General features: G+C 43.4%; 1 protein-coding gene across 1 annotated transcript; it reads left to right on the top strand.

Moving 5' to 3' along the window:
• The first annotated feature begins 5,332 nt into the window (after window positions 1-5,332).
• On the top strand, window positions 5,333-7,121 carry LOC107296676 (pancreas transcription factor 1 subunit alpha-like). Its single transcript, XM_015826022.1, has 2 exons — window positions 5,333-5,981; window positions 6,979-7,121. The coding sequence occupies exons 1-2, from the start codon at window positions 5,333-5,335 to the stop codon at window positions 7,119-7,121; spliced, it is 792 nt and encodes a 263-aa protein (XP_015681508.1).
• Window positions 7,122-23,609: the final 16,488 nt, after the last annotated feature.

Here is a 23,609-nt window from a genome sequence, read left to right as displayed (position 1 = left end):
TGCCCTGTGCACATACATTCCCATTTCTTTTTATGAGACATCTCCCATCCACAAATGTGGTCTCAAACCCTTGTTTGTCAAGACTGGAGACATTTAATAAATTACACTCCATTTCAGGCACACATAATACATTATTAAACCTTTCCTCCAGACATGGAATCAGCACACTGCCTTTCCCCATGACTTTTGCCTTTTTTCCATTTGCTAAGGCCACTGCATCTCCCCAAGCTGGATCCAATCTGGAAAACAACTTAGAATTATTAACAATTGTTTGACTAGCCCCACTATCTATTAACCATTTGTCTCTGCTATTACAATAACTAACTTTTGCAACAGCAGCTTGTCCATTTGCTGTTGTTCTTCCTTGTAAACAGTTTTTCTTTTTTTCCTGTTCTTTCCTCTTGGTAATTCTCTGCTGAGATGTAATCCAATCTCTGCAGACAGTCAGTCTACTGCTTTGCTCTCTCTGCTCCTTGGACCCCCCACTTCAGGAATTTCTCCTCGTGGCTTCTTCTAAAATGGCTTTCTGTTCTTCAGAAATCAAACAGGCTTTAAGTCCTTCCATACTTAGTTCCTGTTCTGGTCTGCATTCAAAAACAGCTGAAACGGCCCATGTTTCATTAAGACTATTCAGTACCAACAGCACCTTCTGAGATTAAGGAATCTGCATTCCTCGCTGTTCTAATTCAACAAATAGTTTTTGCATGTGAAGCAAATGCTCTTCTGCGCTCTCATGTGGCAGCAGCCGGGCTCTGTACAATTGCTGACACACTCACGTGCACACTTCTCAACTTCAGCCAAACCTCTTTTGCAGTTTTTAAGTCAGCTACATTTAAGAATTATTCATCTTCCACATTTAAGATGATGTAAGCCAGTGCCTTATCATGCCTCCATTGATCTGCAGCTGCTAATTGCCCCTGGGGTGGATTAATCACAATATCCCAGAGCTCCTTAGCCTTCAGGAAGCATTCCATTTTTGCAGCCCAAATAAGATAATTCTTTTGTCCCAATCGAGGCAGAGAGCTCTCCTTTAAATCAGCAGCCATCCTGCAAGCCTTCAGCTGAGCTTCTGCCTTTTTATTTCTTAATCCAGGCAGTCATAGCTCTATGTTGAGCCTCAATCTTTTTCTTCAGTCTGAACTGTGTGCAAGGGCTGGCTGGGTGGGATCTGGGCCCATAACCTGTTAGATTTTTACAGCTTTCCAGCGCAAAAATAAGCCCCCAAAATAAGCACACATTCAAAATGAGCAGGAGGCATAGTTTAGAAAAACGTTATCTATAAAATATATATAAACATGATACATACAGTTTCATTCAGCTCTGGGGAACATAAACAACTCTTAACTTGGAGATCAGAAAAACAAAAACAGAGAAGACTGAGACACACCCAGACCTAGGCTGGATCTCATGCCTCACACAGCCAATACTGTGTCTTAATAAAAAACAGTTCTCATTGGCTGGTTTGTTGCTATGGCTATTCCAGTTCATAAAATTTCTTACACAGTGACACGGAGGGGGCATGGTTTTGTTTGCTGCCTGCATCCCATGGATGGGGCTTTGCTTGTTTATGCAGCCCAGTTTCTGGTATGCCGTGGCCCGGTGCTGGTCCATGGACCAGCTGTTGGGGACCCCTGGTGTAGGGTTCTGATAACTCCCATTTTGTGCTCCAGTGGGTGGTGTGAATCAAAATGTAAATATTGATCCGTGTGTGGGGGTTTTCTGTAAATTTCAATGTTAAGGGTTCTGTCTTCCTTAATGTATACAGCACAGTCCAGGGAGGCTAGACTATGTCCCCCATTGTGGCCAATCTCTACATGGAAGAGGGAGATACCAAAGACCTAAACTCCTTCACAGGAATTCCACCCACTCACTGGTATAGGTATGTGGACGCTACTTGGGTCAAGATCAAAACACAGGAATTGGAAGCGTTCACCAAACACATCAACTCAGTGGACAGATACATCAAATTCACACGTGAAGATGTTAAGGAAAATAGTCCAGCCTTCCTGGACTGTGCTGTATACATTAAGGAAGACAGAAGCCTTAACATTGAAATTTACAGAAAACCCACTCACACAGATCAATATTTACATTTTGATTCACACAACCCACTGGAGCACAAAATGGGAGTTATCAGAACCCTACACCACAGAGCTGAAGGCCTGCCTACCAGCAAAGAAGGAAAAGAAAAAGAAATAAAACACATCAAGAAAGCCCTCAGGACAATTATGAGAGATTACTAAAACAGATAAAAGCAGATTTGGAAAAGTGGAAAAATCTTCAACTATCACTGTTAGGAAGGATAGCAACCATTAAGATGAATATCTTACCTAAGCTAATCTTCCTATTTCAAACGGTCCCTGTTAAACTGAGTCAGAAATTTTTTGATGAGTTAAATGCAACAATAATGAGATTTATATGGCAAGGAAAAAAAGCAAGAATTAAAATTAAATTATTACAAGATTCTAAAGACAGAGGGGGCTTTGGGCTCCCAGACTGGAGACTCTATTACCAAGCAGCCATTTTGCTCTGGCTGAAAGAAAGGATTACATTGAGAAATAAACAACTTCTTTATCTAGAGGGACATGATTTGCAATTGGGTTGGAATGCGTTTTTGTGGTACGAGAAAAATAAAGTACATAAATATTTTCAAAACCACGCCATAAGGAATGTATTGCTTTCAGAGTGGGAAAGAATTAAACATAAAATTTACACGAAAATACCTGAGTGGCTTTCAACAATGGAAGCATTTGCTTATCCAAACTTAATTATGACAAACTTGTTATTTATAAAGACATTTTGGACAAAGATGGAAAACTTAAAGACAGGCAAGCTCTTCAGCAACATGGTATTGATTTAACATGGTGGTCTTATTTGCAAATTCAAACAAGATATGAAAAAGACACAAAATCTATGGGATTTTACAAAGAACAAACACCACTAGATAAAATACTTCTAAAACCAGACGAAAACTTGATTTAAAAACTTTATAAATTCCTGTTAAGCTGGAAGATGGAAGAAGAACAAGTAAAAGAAACAATGATAGTATGGGCAAGGAATTTTGGATATTCCATAGACTTAGAAGATTGGCAAAAACGTTGGGATTGAAATATTAAACTTACTAAAGCAGCTGCATATAAGGAAAATTTATATAAAATGTTTTACAGATGGCATATGACACCAGTTAGATTAGAGAAAATGTTTAAAAATGTATCAAATATTTGTTGGAAATGCAAACAAAAACCAGGTACTTATTATCATGTCTGGTGGATATGCCCTAATGTAAAGAAATATTGGTTTAAGATTCATATATGGTTAGAAAAGATGACTAAAATGCAGATAGAATTTAAACCCGAACTGTTTTTGTTAGGAATACTAGGATCTAATTATGGAAAAGAGAATGAATATCTAATATTACATGTACTAACAGCTGTGAGAATAGCATTTGCCCAATTTTGGAAAAATGAAAATCTACCACCTGATCAGATTACTATTACAAAAATATTGGAATGTGCAGAAATGGATAGACTAACTTTAGAAATTAAAGAGAAAGAAGATGCAATTTATTTTAAAACATGGGAAAAATTCTATCAATGGTTAGCAAGACGACAGAATGAGAAAAGGTTATGAAATTAAATAGGATAAATGATACTTTTTATTTAACTTTTATGTTATTTGATTGTTATGAATACTCTTATATTTCCGATCTTACCTATAAGCAATTATAATTAATAAGCAGTATATTAATATCCATAAGTAATCATATTTAATCAGTAATATATTACTAATAGTATATCAATCATTGTTATTTGTAGAATGAACGATATGTATTGGTTAATTTCTCATTCTTATGATTAGTGATACATTTACCTAGCATAGCTGTTTAGTATTATATTAATTATTGACATTTAACATGTATACGCAGACAGAGGTCTGCTTGCTAAAGCGTCGATTTATTGTTGGGGGTAACCCCACTATTGTATTTATCCCTACCTTTGGTTCAATCCCTTTTCTTTACCCTATGTTATACCCCTACCTATTTCATTCCCTCCCCACCCTTATAAAATCTAATATATATATTAGATATATATACATATATATACATATATATACATATATATAAAAAAAGCCCTCAGAATGTGTGGCTATCCCAAGTGGGCCTTCATCAAATCTCCAAAAAGACCTACCATAGCAGGAGCTCCTCTGTAACAGATGAAGAAAACAATAAACGAAGCAACGTAGTCATTCCATACCTTGCAGGAATATCGGAAAAGCTCAGGAGGATTTTCAACCAACACAACAAACGTGCACACTTCAAATCTAAGAATACACTAAGGCAGAAGCTTGACCACCCCAAGGATAAAACACCTAGACACAAACTGAGCAGTGTGGTATATGCAGTACAATGCAGTGAGCCATGTGCAGATCTGTACATTCAAGAAACGAAACAACAACTTCATAAACGTATGGCACAACATAGGAGAACAAACCCATCAGGACAAGAGTCAGCAGTCCATCTGCATTTAAAAGACAAAGGCCACTCTTTCGAAGACAGCAAAGTCCACATTTTGGACAGAGAGGTTTGAAAGAGGGGTCAAAGAGGCCATCTATGTCAAAATTGAACAGCCCTCTCTCAACAGAGGGGGAGGGATCCGACATCATCTATCTCCAGTCTACAACATGGTCCTTTCAACAGTTCCAAGAAGGCTCCACACCCATTTGCACTACTCAGGTGACCCTGAAGACACAGATAAGCCTCCGGGTAGCTTTAATGACCCTCTAAAAGAATGCAACTGAACAGCTGTCTGCAGGAGTATAAATCCTTCCATTCCCCACCATCCAGTCAGAGCTGAAGAAGCTTCTTGGATGAGAAGGGAAACGTCTTCAAAGAAAAACAAGAAAGTCCAGTTGCCTCATGAAAAAGCATCTTTGGATTAGGCCGCCTGCTTTTAAAAAGAAGCACTGACAGGTAAAAGGAAATCGGCAAACGGGGACGCAAAAAGAGAGTATATTCTGCTCCCCCTCCAGAAACAGCCTAGGTGTATATTCCCACTCCCCTTTGATCACGGGAGGACCTCCACTGAGCACTGATTGGCTGGCTATATTGGTTCATGGCACGCGCTTGCGGTTGTACTCATAAAAATCCTCGCGTGCCGCTCTTCAGTCTGCAGCTTCAGTCGGTGAGAGAGGACGAGCGCAAATACCCAGAAAGGGGCAGTCGCGGCGCAGCAGGAGCCAAAGGCTGGGTGGGGGAGCGAAAAAGAAGGCAGCAACTCGCCCACAAGTGGCCTCCCCTCACGACTTTTCCGAGCCACTTTTCTGCGGGTCTGGGATGGAGTCGGTACTACTAGAGCACTTTCGGGCCGGGCCGGACTTCTTCTCTTCAGAATCTTACTTAGATGGCGAGGAATTTTTCACCGACCAGTCTTCCTGTAACCCTCTGGAAGGCGACGAACTCCTGGAGGCAGAGGTGGGCTTCCTGGGCTCGCCGTTCCACGACTGTTACCACAGCGACGGAACTGGCGGTGGCGCGGAATTCGAAGGCGTGCCCGACGGCGCTCTGTGCTGTAAAGCTGCTCCGCGTACCTTCTCGGTGTCCTTCTCGCCGTCGTCGGCCAGTTTCATCTACGACTGTTGCGGACTGGCGGCCTCACCCAGGGGCAGCCTCAAGGCTTTCAGCGCGGCAGCGCGGCAGCGGCGGCGGGTGCGGTCCGAGGCCAAGCTGCAGCAACTGAGGCAGGCGGCCAACGTGCGCGAGCGGCGGCGGATGCAGTCCATCAACAACGCCTTCGAGGGGCTGCGCTCTCATATCCCCACTCTGCCCTACGAGAAGCGCCTCTCCAAGGTGGACACGCTGCGCCTGGCCATTGGCTACATCAACTTCCTCAGCGAGCTGGTCCAGTCCGACTTACCCCTGCGCAGCGCGGGCCGCAAAAGCCCATGCCTGCCCCAGACGGTTATCATCTGCCACCGGGGCACAAGTAAGTGCAGGGTGAGCCTCCCATCCCGGTCAAGCGCACTCCAAAGGAAAAGAGGGAGGGTGGCTTCTTGGCCGCAGTGGCCTCGCTGCGGCTGTGAAAACCTTGCAGATGGCCGTCCTCAAGCGCACGCGCCCCATCCCCTATAAGCTCACTTCCCTCCCGCGAAGAGTGAGAGAGATGTTCGCAACCTGCAACCTCACTTTGATACTCACTGCCTTAGCACACGAAATAGGTATCCAATAAGTATTTCAATCGAGCTCGGATTTTCTAACGTATCGGTTTGCTACTGTTGCTGGTATCCACACCGATATGCAAGAGCAGACATCACCCTCCCGTTTGCTTCCTAGTGAAATATACTTGCACCGGCCCAAAGGTGATCCTTACATGGTCTGTAGATTCTTCACATTCAAATCGTTGCAGCACTGTCAAAAGATCGTTCTTGAAACCCAGCAATATACTACAGTATTCTTAATGTCTGCATGCAGTCAAAAGACATTGGGATTCATATTAGGATGCTTCCTAGATAGCCTCTGCAGGAGCCCTCATCCATTGGGAAAGACCGAATATTGTGCTACCTCTGCTTATCCAACTTAGTGCCCTCCAGATTTTGGCTTCTGAAATCCCCAGCCAGTGTGACTGTAATAGGGATTAAAGTCCAATATATCTGAAGGGCAGCCAGGAGAGAATGCTATTCTTTGGCTATGGGGAGAGCCTGCTTTCTCCAAATATCATGCTGGGGTAATGCAAGTATTCAATTCCTTAAAACATTGACAGATTATCCAAGAGCTAGATGAAGTGGTGAGTGAGCTTAACACTACATTATATACTCAGCAAATAATGTCACAGTTAGCTGAGCACCTGCTACTCCCCTGTCACATGGGTGACAGAAAATGGGATGTCTTGGTTAAAACTGTTTATTCCACTCTGACTATGGTGGGAATACTCAATTTCTCTCTCCCCCCCCCCCGCCCCCTTCCTTTATTTCTCTTCCTTCCAGGAATACCTTCTCCAAGTGACCCAGATTATGGACTTCCTCCAATCACTGGGCATTCACTCTCTTGGACTGATGAAAAACAACTCAAGGAGCAAAACATTGTTAGAACTGCTAAAGTCTGGACTCCAGAAACCCTAGGAAGTTAAACAGCAAACCATGTGTAAACAACATTGAAAATGAGCTCTCATTTGATTTCATATCATACTGTGAGAACATTTTAGACTATAAATATCTTTTTTGCCAGCATACAGTTTTATTTGTGGAGCTTGTCTGAGCTTGGTTGTTTGCTCACAGACATTTCATTATCTGACTAGTAATATCAGTGTGAACCTAGATGGGTAATGAAATATTTGCAAACAAACAACCAAACTCAGAAAGCATAAAGAACTCTGCAGTTCGATCCTGAGCTACATATAGTCTCTTTTATTGGAACAGTTTTATTTAAAATACATTTTTTTCAAAGGTACTTTTCAATACAAGAAAGTATTTTAAGGACAATCAACTTTTTATTTATTATTTACAGCCGGGGGAATGGAACTATCCTTTTAATGTATAATTTATCCTAATTTTAAAATATGCAATACTTTTAGATTCATCCACCAGCACCTTTTGGCAAAACCTCTTGGGTAGAAAAGAAAATGCTTTCCAGGAAATGTGAACATAATTTATTATCACTTATTGCATATGCTAATTATATTAAAGTATTACTAAATTTTGATTAAAATGGATTTATTTGGAGGAGGATCTGTTCTCAACTAGAACTTTAGATTCAATCTATATAAATAAAAATGTAAATGTTCGTTTGTTCAAAATTTTAAATCTCCGAAAGTTCTTCACCGATTGCTTTGAAATTTTGACACAACGTTGCATTCGAATACGCACGTGTTTTTATATACCTACTATTATATAGATGTCACACCTGTGACGGGTAAAAACATGCTTTTTTGAAAAACAGCGCCATCTGTTGGACATAAAACCTTTCTCTTTTCTTTCTTTTCCATTTAACCAGACTGAGCCACAGCAACGCGTGGCTGGGTACAGCTAGTTGTTTATAAAATACTGCAGGCTTCTAGAAATCCAGGAAAAGATGTCTTGATGCAGGATTTGGCTATGAAGCTATAACTGTGTTTAAAAAATCTCTTATTTAAAGACCACCCCTCTTATTAGTTCTGTGCTGCAAATTCTTAATCCTGTATTACTGCATGGAGGAAGCCAGTGCCTTCCAGATACCTAAGGATTATAGTTCCCAGAATTTCCAGTTAACTGGCAAATATGGAACTTTTAATCACATATCCATGAAGAGGTTGATTAGGGAAAGTCTGGGCTGCTTTTCAGGATTGTAGCTTTCCTAAGAAGTGCTTTACCTGAGAAGTTCCTGTAGTTTCATTTCATGTAAAGGTGCAAGAATTGGAAATGTTTTAAAAGCTGGCAACTACATTGAAATAAGTGCTTTATGTGTTCCAACAAGCTTTTTACTTCAAAAAGAAGTTATGGGTGGTAGAAAGTTGGGTGACCTCTCAGTGAACCTGGTTGCAATCCAGGTTCACTAGTTCACTACAGGGATATTTCTCTGTGTGAGAAAGTTTTTCTTATACAGCAACCCATTTTACTATTGTTTTTCAGTAATGTTGCATAGCCATCACTTCTATGGGTTTGTAAATTCACTGGATGCTTAGGATGAAAACTATCCCATTGGACCACTTATCAATATCTAGCACTTGTCTGAGCTCATAACTTAATCAGGACTTGTCCTGGTTAATACTTGGAAGAAGACCACCATATCCCAAAGATAAACACTATAGTGTGATAATGCAACAAGTTTATTAGAAGAGGTGTGAAAACTCTCTCACTGAATGACTTCAAGCAGACTTTGGACAGTTACTGTATTGCCTATTTATGCATTTCCAGCATGTAGCAACGGGGGATTTCTCCAAAAGTACACAAGGCTCTGAAGAAGTCAAGTCTGCAGAATGGTGCCACTATTTTTTGAAACTGTGACAAATTTGATGAAAATGTGTCCTTTTTTATTATCTAGGTATTCCACTAGTTTATTTTAGAGAATATATTTATAGTCCCTTTTAATCTTTACATTGTATGAATTTATTATTTTTAAATATTATTTTGTGACTGTAGTAGAGATGATTCTGCATATCCACTTGTGTTCCTGTGAAGGAGGAGAGAGAAGTACCAGTCTTTCTAAGAATTTCACAGGATATACTTCAAAAAGTTACTCCTATTTCTAAAAGTGTATTTAATTGCAAACAGCAGCAACAATAGCATCATCAACACTTTCAGAAGCAATTGAAAAAATTACTGCTGTACCACTGGGGACTTGAATCCCTCGGACGAGATTCAGCCTTATCCAGTAATAAGTGCACCAGACAGTTCACTGTAAGCTTCAGTTTTACCAGTGTATAAATTAGTTATAAAGACAACCTACCTTAGAACTTTGTTAGTGAGATCTGCGGCTATCCTAAAGGCACAGGAAAAACTTACCAACGTGCAAAACATTTTTCAGTTATGTTTTCTACCCCAAATTCCACCACAGTGTGTGTATGTAGTGTGATTATGGGGGAATTGTATGAGGACAGCTCGTCTGAAAAGTAATCCTGGCATGGAAACATATAGTCCGAGGAGTAACTCTTTGGGGCACAGGATGCGGTCCTTTTGCGCCCCCACCTCCACCCCTAAAACGGGACATCCGCGTCTGAGACCACAATCCTGCACTGAGTGAAATGCTAGCTTGCGAAAGGTAGCGAGAAGGCGGAACTGAGCCGCGACACAGCGGGGGTCACCGCGCTCGCTAGAGTCTAGCAAGTCTCATATCCCATGGCGAGGGCCGCGGAGGCGGTGGGGACTTCTGGCTGCTCCTGGGCTACTTCAACCGCTTCTGCTCCCGCAGCTGGCGAAGGCCGCAGGTGCGGATTTTCCCGTGTTAGATGCCAGGGATCGGCGGGAGAAGCCCGGCTGCCCAGTCCGGGTCTGGTGTGCTTGATGTAGCCAAGCGGATGGGGACCGCGGTCTGTCCTCGGAGCCCCAAAACAGCAAATAATCTCTCGCTATGCCGGCGCATTCGGGAAGCAACGGGAACGCCTCGCCTCCTCGGGTAGGCTAATTGCAATAACCTAGATAGACTGGCAAACGAGCCCACGTCTCCCGTCTGACACGATCCCAAGGGCAATTAGCCAGACTTCAGTTCCCTTGCCCTCCATTGGCAACCTCGGGCGGTGGGCAGAGGAGAGCCACCCCCACCCGCACCCGCACCTCTCCCCCAGGAAAAGGAGCAGGGGAAATTCACGGACAGTGTAATTAAATTGTCCAGAGCGGCGAAAGGAAAGCGGGCGGGAAAAGTGGGGGGGGGGGGGGTGTCCAGCTACAATTCGCTAGTCTGGTGTTAGAATCTCATTAAACACAGAAATGCGCAAACGCTTCCAGGAGACAAGTAATTTCATTACGCTCATTAGAAAGTCAAAGGGTCGCCCTGTTCGAGCGCCGTGAGTCGAAGCGGCTGAAGGGGCTGTAGCTTTTGCCCTGGGTGCTTGCGTTTGGGGTGTTTGCAGAGACCGTGCGTTGCACAATCCAAACACTACAGCATTGTTACGGCCGCATCGCTTGCGGGTGTGGGGAGGTGCGCGCGTGTGAAGGCGTGCGTGCATGAGTGTTTTGTCATTCAGGGAGGGCCTCGTCGTATCCTTTAGTCCAGAGCAGATCAAGCGGAAGAGCTGGGCTGCTCGAGGAAAAACACAGGATCTTTCTGATGTAACTCTTCTGGTTTGACTTGACAGGTCCCTTTAAAAACGATCTTCAAAAAAAACCCCAAGTCCTTTCACGTTTTTCTTCAGCTATTCACTCGAGGTGCAGATTTTTTTAAGCCAGAAAAATAATTTAAAAAGTTTGCGTGTGTGTACTTCCGCACATATACATAAGTGCATGGACACACACAATCCACATACAAAGTGAGATTAATCTGTCTCCAGAGACCCGAGCCAAAGTGCTATTTAAGGCAGGCACGGGAACTGCAAAAGAAAAAACACGAAACAAAGCCAGCTGGATGACCTTGGGCCAGTCTCTCTCAGCCCAACTCACCTCACAGGTTTGTTGTGGGGAAAATAGGAAGGTGTGGTGGATGTTTGCCACCTTGAGTTATTTGTAAAAATAATAAAGGCAGGATACAAATAAATAATATAAATAAAACGAAGCAGCAATAGCTCTCTCTGTGTGTAATATTGTTTGGCAGAGGAAGGAACCAGCGTGTGGGCTTGCATGATTGACAGCTATTCAAACCTTTGAAACCAGCCTTCTCCCTACTCTTCTTCTCTTCCCCCCCCCCCAAAAAAAATCAAGGGCAACAATAACGAGATCATAGATAAGCACCTCGCCTTGAATAAGCCCCTCCCCAACAATCTGATCGGAAGTCAACAGCATGTATTGCTGAGAGGGCGAGGAGGGGGGCGAAAAGCGAAGTAAACCAGTTTTTCTGTCTATAAAATAACTCAGTAGTTGGGGCAATACTCAGGATCTGTGGGTGCTGCAAAAGTTTTCTCCAGTTGGAATTGGCCGATGAGCTTGAAAAGAGCAACAAGCAATTTTGACAAGCATCTAAAACTTTCTGCAATTTCCAGGTTGAAAAAGACTTCCGTTGATTCATTAGACACTATCAGATGAAAGTTAGTTGCTCTATGCTCAATTTTCCAAAGGGCTAAAATGCCGCTCCAGAGTCCCATGCTTACAAGAGAGAGATCGCGACTGCTGTTGTAGCAGCAGCAAATAATTTAAGCGTTGCTAAGATCCTAACCCTTTTCTATTTTAATCAGACTATCCTTGCCTTTGAAACCAATAGCATTTGTGATGCTCCTTCCACCGGAGAAGGAACCGTTGGATTGGACAAAAACAGGTCCAGAAATCCCATTGAAACCTCATGGCATAAATCTCTTTCAGCCCCAAGTGCAAGCAAAGTATGGAAAAGGAAGCTACTTTCCCTGAAAAGCAAAAGCAGGCAAAACAGAAGCTGTCCCTCATGGAGACTGAGAACTTGCCCCTTTGGGATTCCCAGGCTTTCTAATCTGCCAATATTGGGATTAAAGCCTGTGTAATATATGGGGTGTGAAACCTCCGCTAGGCACGAATTCATCCCATTTTCATTAAGGTCTCTTTTGCGGTGGCATCGAAGACCAGCTGCCAGGACGAACAAACACCGGTTGAGGGTCCCTGCTAAATCTCCTCTCACCCGCACGCTCTCTCTTTTGTCTCCCTCTCTCCCCTCCCCTGAAGCCCGTGGGAATGGGCCCACGCTCATTCCACAACAAATAGCATTTTCTATATCTGGAAGCATTAGGAGGCAATGATTCCCACGACAGGATGTGAGGTCTGGCCAACAGGTGCTTGGATTTGGCCAAGGGAGATAGTAGGGCTCCGAGATGAGAAAAGGCTTTACTGCCAGCAGAATAAGGCTACCCGGGTGCCTCTTGCTTTTTACATGGCGTGGAAGTTGGAAACAATCAAAATGATATCTTTATTGCTAGGTTCATGTCCTGGGCTATAACATACCAATCCCTGTCGAGTTTCTCTCGGAAGCACCTGGTATTTCAAACTTGTTCTTTTTGTGTTTCTGGGTGCTGGGCTGCAGCTGCCTAAAACAAGCCGAGATTGAGACTTACACTGTCTCTAAGACATGTTGGCATGGTTTGCTTGTCTTTAATGTACTATTAAGCATTGTCCTGACACAATATGGGAACTGTAAAGCATGGCATGCCTTATAATAAAACACATTTTCAATGATACACTTGCAGTAGGAGCTGAGATGCAAGCAAACAAACAGACCTGAGTTTTTTTGTTTTTGTTTTGGGTTTTTGTTGTTTTTTGTCCCTCTTTGCTAAGCCTTCAACTGGCAATTAAACTTAAAACCACTACTTTTTCCCTCTCCTATCAGCCAATTAAATTTTGTGTCTTCTAATTTTTCACACAGGAAAAAAAAGTCTCCATGCTGGCCTCTAAAGACATTGATTTTTCTTGCTATCACCTGGCGTTCAGACCTTAGTTCCATTTATCAAGAAGGGGAACATCAAGCGTTGCATAAAGTGACTCTGTTACCATAAGGCTCTCACCATCCTGGCCCATTGTTTTCCCTTTTTAATAACTCATTACCAGGATTTAACAAATCCACCATTACATATGTTTTGTGTCTCCATATTTTGATCCGGACGATTAAGCAGATGTTATGATTGAAAGTTGAAAAGTCCAAGGCTACTCTAGGCTGAAAGAACGAGGACAGCCTCAAACAACAAGCTAACAATGAGATTCAGAAGATCTTCAGAAAAACATTTACGACCAATAAACAGAATCCAACCTGCTCCATTTCAACCATTGTGTGTGTGTGTGGGGGGGGTGGTAATTAAGTTTAATAGGAAATGGGTCTGCGGGGTTTTCAATGCCAAGATCACAGGTGCGGGGTGGCACGCTGAATGAGTCGCCTGATTTTGCCAAGCTCAAGGGCCCTTCTCTGGGACTTGCGAGCAGGAAGAAAACACTTTCATTTCTTTTAATTCACAGCATTACTTTTAAGGCGAACAAAAGAGGAGGGGGGGTTGAGGGGCCGGAGCGGCGAATGAAGCGCGCGCAGCTGCACTACAGAACAGCATTCTCAGCCGAGCGCGCCTTCAGCTTGGCGCGCAGAGACCTTTCAGGGTCTCCTAAAAGCTTCGGTCCTCGTCCCCCCTCCCCCAGCTGCCCTCCGGCCTCAGTTCGTCACCAGCAGGAGCAGGGCAACCGCCAAAGGCCTCAGCTAGACTCCGTAGTGCTTTGAGTCCAACTCTCGAGTGCTAGGCGCCTTTCTGGACAGCTTGGCCCAATTCTCACACTCTGACGCGAGCGGCTTGGAGGGTCCCGGCTGGAGACGCACATGCGTCCTGATTCTCCGCTAAAAGCTTGGGGCCCGGGGGAGTCGGCAAGAAGCCGGCTCGCGAGGCCCCGGGAAGGGGAGGACCCTCTGCCGGAACTTTTAAGTTCTCTTTTCTTGCTCTTAAAAGTCTTGGTCTGCTGGAAAGAGGCTGCCAAGAAACGGTCTCCGCCTGCCTGGCATCGTTGCGCACGGAAAGTCTCCAAGAGGGGCCCCGTTATCGCGGGCCGGCCTGAGGCCTGAACTAGAGGGACAGAGGTGGTTCAGTGGCTGCGGACAGCCCGAGGGAGCGGCAAAGGGGAGATCGTCATCTCCGTGTCGGAACCCATTCTTAGGCGGCTGACGGAGGGAGAAGAACTGGAGCTTCTTGATAGAAACCATCTTGTCAGCACCCGCCGACAGCACCTGCCAAGCTTGTTCCACCACTGCTTAGGTTGGAGGTACCCAGGACCACGGCGACTTTTTTTTTTTTACCTCAGCCTAGATTTCTCTTCCCTTCCCGCGCATCTGCTCTGAGGCAACATGCTGAGAGGAGCGCTTGTCACGATGCCAGAGATCTGTTCTCCCTATCAGAGTCTTCCTAAAGCAGGCCGAGCTTGCCATCCCAAGCCAAAGGAACGAACCAACCCACCTCTTCCGAGGAACGTCCTTCGAAAGGTCTCCCCCTCTGTCTTAAGGCAAACGGGTGACTCTTGCCATGTCCGGTGCCCCGATCACTGCGGGCCTTGGCTATTTCTTTAGACTTCTGCCCAACCCATAAGCACGAGGAGAGCGAACAGGAGCAGAGAAGCTCCTGGTTAGGCCGGGAAGGAGGGCAAGAGGAGCCGAAGCAGCACCCTCTCCTGCACGCCAGAACGTGTCCCCGCCCCCGCACAAACTCGGCAAGTCTTCCGGGCTGGTTGAGGTTGGCACACGCAGTACCAATCAGTCGGGGCATCGGCAGGTTATTAAATAATTTCCCAATCAGTCCGTTTTTTTCTGGCAGGCCTGGGCTATTCTCGGTTTCTGACGTTTGCTGCGTGTTTTCAGGGGAATGGAGAAAAGGGGAAAGAGGAGAAATGGTGCCCTTTGTGGCGCTTAGCGAGGACGGCCACAGAAAAAGTGCTCAGCCACCAGCGAAGGAATGGAGGACCAGCTTCCCCTGGGGAGCGAGCGTGGCTCCTTATTTTATTTATTAAATTTGTTTGCCGCCCATCTCGCCTCAAGGCGATTCTTATACATGAACGCTGCTAAATGACACTTCAGTTGGCAACAGCCCGTTTCCACGTTGGGATTTTGTCAAAGTTTGTTTTGTGGAAGGCAGCTCCTTTAGCTAGGAGCTCAATGGGCACCCACCAGAAGCGTAGAAAGAGCCCCCCCCTTCCCAGCTCTTTTCAAGAAAAATGTGAATAGTTGTCAAAGTGGACGAGGCTGGAAAAAAGGGGGTCCAAAGAGAAGAGGGGGGGAAAGTCTTGAAAATGGGTAGATTTTGCAGGTGTAGAATGAAGTTAATAACCATGCACAGCGCGCACTCCTCCATTGCAGAGAGTGTGACAGGGACAGCTGGTTCTGTTTTCCCTGTGGACCCCCCCCCCCCACGTGGACCATACACAACGGCAGTGACCTTTCGGCAGGGGAACCAGAGTTGGCCTTTGACTGAATTAGTCACAAAGACGTCTTGCTATGACTTTTGTTCCTCTCCAAAGCCAAGAAATATTGCGTTAAACATGAGGATTGTCCCCCAGCTTTCTTGTGCTCCTTCAGGAAATATAGCCAGACTGATTTAAGGGGGCTCATTTCTCTTGGTCACGCCCCTCCCTCCCCCCCCCCCGGGCTTGTGGAGGTGCGTTTTTAACAGAGTGCCTCCTTCCAAAGTGGAGCGCTAATTCCAGGTGTAACAGCAGCGAATTTATCAATCTTTTCAGGATCTGACAACACTTGGAAATACATCATTGTCACTGGGGTGGTTAGATGGATTAGCTGGAGGATCCTAGCCTTTCCAAGGTGAAGTTGAAGATTGACATTTGGTGTTTAACTGAAGTTTTTAAAAGGGCCAAACAATGGCTGCCTGTTAACTTGGCCCTTGTTCTGGAGAGGAATCCCCTTAAATGCTTTTCTTATTGATATCTCTTTTGGGCAAGGGCAAGTGTGATTTTTCTATTCTGGGTTTTTTTTTCTCCCTTTATGCTTTTCCATAAGAGCAGATGATAATTAAACCAAATCTAAAGAGTCAATAAAGGTTCCTGTGGACTAGAGTGCACTTTTGTCCTTCTCAAAGGTGCCCACTTGTTTTTCTTTCGTTTCTCAATGCACAATCAGTGGTTTTCCCTCCTGTATGTTTTCTCCCCCCCCCCCCCAAGTTGGAATCCCAAAGGTTTATTTGTGGCAGGATAGCAGCGGATAGAAACTGTTGCCAAAGACTTCCTCTTTTTAGTAGCCTTGAACCTGTTGTCAAAGACTCTTTGAACTTCCCTTTACTGTGCTAAATATTTTCTTTTGCCTCTTTACAGATGTCTGCTCTAGTCTGGGTTACACTCCTCGTTTCCTCTCCCTTTCGCTCTGAGATGATTGATATTTGTTATTCAGCCCAACTTTTATTTATCTTGCAAAAAATGTTGGAGGTTTCAGATGTGATAAACAGCAGATATGTAAATCACATTGAATGGTCTTATAAGTGTGTCTCCCTAGAGATGAAGCCTTGCAAGCTGGTCTGTGCGTGCTCAAGACCGCAGGGAGCTGATCAAAGCACACATTCTCTTTCATCCCCAGTATTCTCTTCCAAACTATTCCGATACAATATCTTTCCATGATGCCCTTAATGGGCTTGTGACACAGAAATTGTTACAACCTAGCTACTTTTGCCGACCTCTTTGTTCAGAGGCAGAAAGTTAAAGAGAAAAAAGAGGGGGAGGGGGAGGGAGACTGCTGGTTGTTACCAGCTTTCTGAAATCCTAAAGCATGCGTCATTTTTCACTAGATCTCTTCTTCGTATCTTCAAAAGAGAAACTATGAAACCAGCTTGCCTTTTCTAAGATTAATTACAGTTATCCAGGCATTTCTCTGCAGGGTTTTTTGTTTTTGCAAGATAACATTTTTCTTATCTATGGATGCATTTTTATCAATATGGGGGAAGTGAGAATAAATGTTTCCTATTTCTATTGTTCACTTTCCTATTTAAACATTGGGGATGTAGAAATCTGTAACCCAGTATAACAGTGCAAGGTTTAAAAAATGAACACAACACACATTACACCAAACTTAATTCCAAAATTAGTTTAAAGTAGATTAGCTAATAATTTTAGAAGCAGAACTTGGATGAAAGTGAAAAACTTGGTTAAAAAATTCAGCAATTCCAAGCCACCTCTCCCCCAAATTTGTTGCAGTGCTCAAGCCTCCCCAGTAGAGTAGAATAGGAATGTCAGGAAAAAAGTTTTGGTCTATAAATGCAATTTTGTTCTTGATATAGTGGTAAAGCAAAAGGTAATTTGCAAATATGGGGCCAACATGACAAAACTCAAACACGCCAGATGAAGTTTCAGTTCAAATCGCACCTGTTCAAACACAATCTTTTCAATGGTGAATTCAACATACTGTAAAAAGCTGCAAAGATACCATCAGCTACTACTGTAGCAGCTGGCAACAAAGATATGGAAAATTCTAGCTCTGTGTAACCATCTAGTGGCTGACTGGATTTCTGCAGCCTAGATGTGATAACTAAGCAAATATGACTGATGGGGGACACAGGACTGAGTGGGACTTCTAGGAGTATAAACTGATCCTAAATGTGATTAAAGAAAGTCTGAAAAGCAGAGAGACCACCTAGACTGGAGTCCTTGCAGCTTGATGTTATAGGTTCTTACAGTTGGCAATTCATATTACATTTGAGAAATAAGGAAGTAGAGAAGAGGCTGCAGAAGGGAGTAAGAAAAGGTTTGAATACCTTTCCCTGACTCATTCTCTCACTTAGATTGCCAGTCTGTTGGGCAAAGACCTTGAAACCTTGGATTTAATGCTGAGTAAAGTCAGAATCTAGGTATCCTTTGATGGCCCTGCAGTAGAACAACCACGTTTGGGCAGCTTTATGGTGTCTCTCAAAGAAAACCCATTAGCTCTATTTCTTTGATAGGAACTGCAACGAACTACTAGTGCATTTGTTTCTGGGTTGATTTGTTGATGAAAAATGGCTGGCAGCCAGTTGTGGGAACTAATCCAAACCTGACTCCTATTAATCCTCTCTGATGAAACTCTGCTGGAAACCAACTCACCTGCCATTGGCATTAATCTACTTACTAATTAAGCCAATTCATTTCTAAAGGAGAAAAATGCCTTTCTTTGGCCCAAGTAATGGGAGTAAATTTGAAAGTGCCAAACTGTGTAACTGTAATTCAGACAGGGGATTGCTAAACCAAGCTTCTTGAAACATAGGAGATTGAAACCAAGTTTCTAGGGCAACAATCCTTTGGAAATGCCTCTGGCACACAGAGTAAAAGGAGCTGAGCCTGAACCCTGAAGAATGGCAGGCCATTGTGTGAAAAGGGCACAGGGAAAACATTGTCATCCTCCCCAACCAAGTTTCTGTTCATTTCACTCCTGCATCCTGTCTGGTTGCCCTCAGATTCATTCTAATTGGGTACTCACAAAGAGTTTGGAGCTTCAAATCCAAACAAGACAAACATTTTGTGACCTTGGTGCAACTGGGCTATGCATGTAAAATCAATGCCCAATCAATGCCCAAAAGACAGTAATGTGTCCAAGGAACAGTACCTCTTTTTTGCTCAAGCACCAGAAATCTTTAGGTTGGAAAGAAGTGCTTAGCCAAACCATGGCACAATTTAAAAAGCTTTGGGTGGAGGTTAAAGACTAAAACCTAAACCAGCTTTCCCCAAGGTAGTGCCCTTGGGATGTGCTGGGAAGAGTATATAACCCCCAGAATAAACAATCATCACCCTCAGTTGCCAAAATCTCTAGTCAGAAATTCTGCAAACTTAAATCCCAACAAATCTAAAGAGCAACAGGTTGGGGAAATCTGACCTAAAATAATTAGAAAGTCTATCAGCTGTTCTTTCCAAGGTTTTGCTAAAGCAACACAAAAGGCAACAGAAAAACAAACCCTGACTGGGTTCACCTGACACATTAATCAAAATGAAGCCTTATTATACTTTGGCATGTTGCCTGAATCTGTTGTAGATTACACAACAAAATGTGGATTAATAGTGTGTGTGAATCTAAGCCAGGGGTGTCAAACTGCCGGCCCACAGGCCGGTTGCATCATACAGAGGCCACACCCACACCAGCTCCGGCAATGCAAAAAAAGTCACGATATGTTACGACATGTCACGTGACATGGTGAGTTTGACACCCATTATCTAAGCCCTACATGCTAAAAAGAAGTAGACCAGGAGCAATACTATATACTGAATCTTTGACTACCTCAACATCATGTCTTAGGCCAACATATCTTGAAGGGTGACTAAATGTGTATATTTAAAACAGATTGGACAAAACTGTTTTATCTGGAAAGTTCTCCAGTTTGCCCTATTTTAAAGTCATTATAGCTGTTTAAAAGGTGAATAGAATAGAATAGAATAGAATAGAATAGAATAGAATAGAATAGAATAGAATAGAATAGAATAGAATAGAATAGAATAGAATAGAATAGAATAGAAAAGAATAGAATAGAACAGAATAGAATAGAATAGAATAGAATAGAATAGAACAGAACCTTGGAGGTCTTCTAGTCCAGTGTTTCTCAACCTTGACAATTTTAAGGCATGTGGACTTCAACTCCCAGAATTCCACAGCCAGCATTGCTGGCTGTGGAATTCTGGGAGTTGAAGTCCACATGCCTTAAAATTGTCAAGGTTGAGAAACACTGTTCTAGTCCAGTCCCCTGCTCAAGCAAGAGAACCTATACAATCTCAGACAAGTGACTCTCTAGTCTCTTCTTAAAAATCTCCAGTGATATCATTCTGCTGGATTGACAGAGAACAGGTTTGATATTACAGCCCACAAAATCTGCATTCATAGAGTTCAAGTTCAGTTTAGGAACTAAATCTTTTATTGCATTCTAACATAAGACTTGCAGAACAATAGTTCAGAGAGATAAGGCCCTGAGCTTCTTTATTAAGGCTCTTTGTTGTTTAAATCAGGAAAAACACTCCAGAGCCCCTTAATAGTTAGAAGCAAAGGGAATGCTCCAGAAATATCTTGACCCACTTCTACCATTGTGACACTTGGGCAGGAAAAGCTCAGGCACTCTCAGGAGGAATGGCTTCTCATTTGGCCAGTTTGCTTTGAGTTCCTTCTAGGCATTAGCAATAGCAATAGCAATAAGACTTATATACCACTTCACAGTGCTTTACAGCCCTCTCTAAGTGGTTTACAGAGTCAACATATTGCCCCCAACAATCTGGGTCCTCATTTTACTGACCTTGGAAGGATGGAAGACTGAGTCAACCTTGAGCACATCAGGATCAAAGGAATCGAACTCCTGGCAATGTGAGCAGAGTTAGCCTGCAATACTGCATTCTAACCACTGCACCACCACAGCTCATTACCGTGTTTTCCCAAAAATAAGACCCACTCTTATATTCTTTTTGCCTCCAAATGAGGCACCAGGTCTTATTTGCGGGGGATGTCTTACCCGCTTACCTTAGGACCATCATAGCCAGGCCTCCCATGCCCCAACACCTATCATACCACTGCCCAAGTTTTTCTGCAGCTGCTTGTGGCCACTCACGGCCGGACACCATGTGGCACATTGTGCCGGTGCCACCATTCACGGCAGGACACCAAGTGGCACTTCGTGCTGATGCCGCCGCTCGTGGCAGGAGGTTGCATGGCTCATGCCAATGCTGCCGCTCACGGCAGGAGGCTGCATGGCTCGTTACACTGGTGCCGCTGCTTGCGGCAGGAGGCTGCATGACATGTCGTGCTGTGGCATGCATGAGTGGTGGCACCAGTGTGATGCGCTGTGCAGCCTCCTGCCACGAGCAGTGGCACCGGCACGATGAGCCACATGGCGTCCTGCCATGAGTGGCGGCACCGGTATGAAGCGCCACATGGCATCCTGCCACAAGTGGCAGCACTGGTGCAATGTGCCACATGGTGTCTGGCTGCAAACAGCTGCAAGTGGCCGCAGAGGAACTCGGGAAGCAGCGTGACAGGTGTTGGGGCGTCGGAGTCCTGGCTGCAGCGGTCCTAAGGTAAATGGGTGCAGGGCGCATGGGGCAACCCCCCCACCCCTGCCCTAGCTTGATTTTTACGTGTGCACCTCGCCCCAAAGCTAGGGCTTATTTTGGGGGTAGGGCTTATATTAGGCACATGCCTAAAAAACAAGCTAGGGCTTATTTTTGGGATAGGTCTTATTTTCAGGGAAACCTGGTAGTAAAACAACTGAAAGCATTGAACCTTTTTAGTGCAGACAATTTTCCAGATATGGCAGAGGAATTCAACTCACATCAGGGTACAGTAGACTCAAGAGGCGAAGACAGATGCTTTGATTCTTCAAGCCCTTCCTTATCTGAAGAAGAAAGACAGAATAACAGAATTGGAAGGGACCTTGGAGGTCTTCTAGTCCAACCCTCTGCTCAAGCAGGAGACCCTATACTATTTTAGACAAATGGCTGTCCAATCTCTTCTTAGAAACCTCCAGTGATGGAGTGGTCTGTAGTTTCCTGGATCTATTTTTCCTGTTTTTTGAAGATGGGAACCACATCAACTCTCAGTCCTCTGGTATTTCCCTGGTGCTCCAGGATCTTTGAAAGATATGGATCAGTGGTTCCAAGATCATGTCTTCCAGCTCCTTTCAGAGCTCTGGGTTGTAATCTATTTGGTCCTGGTGATTTGAATTCATCTAGGGTGGACAGGTGTTGTCTTACCCTTTTCTTGCCTATGTTAACTTGTATTCCTAGTCTGTCTTTTACAGTTCTGCTTTGGATGGTTGGGCTATTTTTTTCCTTTTGTGTGAAGACAGGTGCAAAGAATGAATTAAGCAGCTCTGCTTTCTCCTTGCTGCCCATCACTTCCTTGCCATCTTCTCCCATTAGTGGACTAATTGTTTCCTTGACTTTTTTTTTACATGTTAACCTTTTTTTTTGTTATTTTTGACATTTGTTGCAAGTCTTAGTTCATTCCAAGCCTTAGCTTTTCTGACTTCATCTTTGCAGATTTGGGCTATTGTATATGCCAATATTCTGCCTTAGTTATGCATCCCTCTTTCCATTTTTTATACTTGTCCTTTTTGTCATGTCTGCACACTTGATTAGGAGCCACAAATATTCCATCCTAATCAAGTATGCAGACAAGAATTACTTGAATCTGTATTCTACCCAGATCTGTTTGGTGGGAAGCATGGTAAATACGGCATCTTGGCTTGGCTATTGGGCTGATGGATTACAGAAGGGTAGAGAACATTATTTCCATTGAAACATTTGTGGCTGTAGCATGTTATGCAAACCTAGCCTGTGTAATAAAGTTATATTTCAGTCTATCATGTGGATCAGAAAATAGGTGTCAAGGTTCCGACTAACGAGACACTTCAAAGAACTTCCAAGCATTGTTTTTCTTAAAAGCCTTTATTAACAGTGTAACAGATTGTCGGCACATCATGGATGGGTGCCAAGATCTGGAGTCTCCACCCCAGAGCAGTTATTTTTGCTAGCATTTTCCCTCCCTCTTTTGCTGTCATGAGTCACGTTCTCCAACCAGCCTGGGGGGCAAAGGTTCACTTCCTTCTGAAGCCAGCGCAAATTATTCTCTCTCTACATTCTTTCTCCCCCCTCCCATTCTCATCTAAGTTAACTCTAAAAGTGCCAGACAGTTCTGCATATTTTGTCAAAGCAAGAATATTCAATATTAGCAGCATTGACAATAGGGTTATGTCATGAAAGTAGACTATTTTTGCATGCTTTGTTTGGCTTTGGCTTAATGTTTTTATGAATCCAGCCAATAAAATTTTAAACCATGCTTTATGGTTTGCTTTTGATTATGGTTAACAATAAACAGCGGCTAAATAAGTATTGGCTTTGTCTCACAGTAAAAGGAACCATACATTGGGGTTGGGGCCACATGACCCACTATCACAAAGAATTATCTTGTTCTTATCAAAATCTAACTGCTGCATTAATTTTATTGTGGGGCAATGAACAAGAGACTACTGTATTAAATTCCCAAACAGGAAAACTCTGGTGAAGTAGATTTAGTCCACATAACATTTGCCACCATAATAGTATTTGGGGTGCAAAGGAGTCTCTTACTGTATGGTTTTGAAAAGACAATAGCATCTACTTTGGATGTTAATTTCACTTTTATGCAATATGTCTTGTCCATGAGCGAAGACTGTGAAGATTCTTGGGACGGAAAAAATCTCCCCTCCTCAGCATAGTCCATGGTCCATGTATGGTCTAGCTATGGTATAGTTATGGTACAGTCTGTCTATTCTTAGGGAATAGTCCATTTCTAAAAAATAGAGTACTGTATTAGTTTGGTTTGAATTTGCTACTTTAATTAAAAACAGGCTGTAATTCCATGCACATTTCAGAGAAAATTCACCTGAGAGTGTTTATTTATTTATTTATTTATTTTACAAAATTTATATGCCGCCCTTCTCCCCATGGGACTCAGGGCGGCTCACAGCATGTTAAAACAATATACAAAATTACCCCTTCTAAAAACCAATTAAAATCCAAATATTAGTGGCTGTGACTATTTAAAATCATTAAAAATTATCCCTATTTAAAATTCACCCTAGGTCAGGCCC

Source organism: Protobothrops mucrosquamatus, unplaced genomic scaffold (assembly GCF_001527695.2).
Source record: "Protobothrops mucrosquamatus isolate PMUCROS unplaced genomic scaffold, P.Mucros_1.0 scaffold2929, whole genome shotgun sequence".
Classification (NCBI taxonomy): Eukaryota; Metazoa; Chordata; class Lepidosauria; order Squamata; family Viperidae; genus Protobothrops; species Protobothrops mucrosquamatus.
The sequence above is the reverse complement of the archived record's forward strand: the minus strand, read 5'-3'. Positions and strand labels throughout refer to the sequence as shown.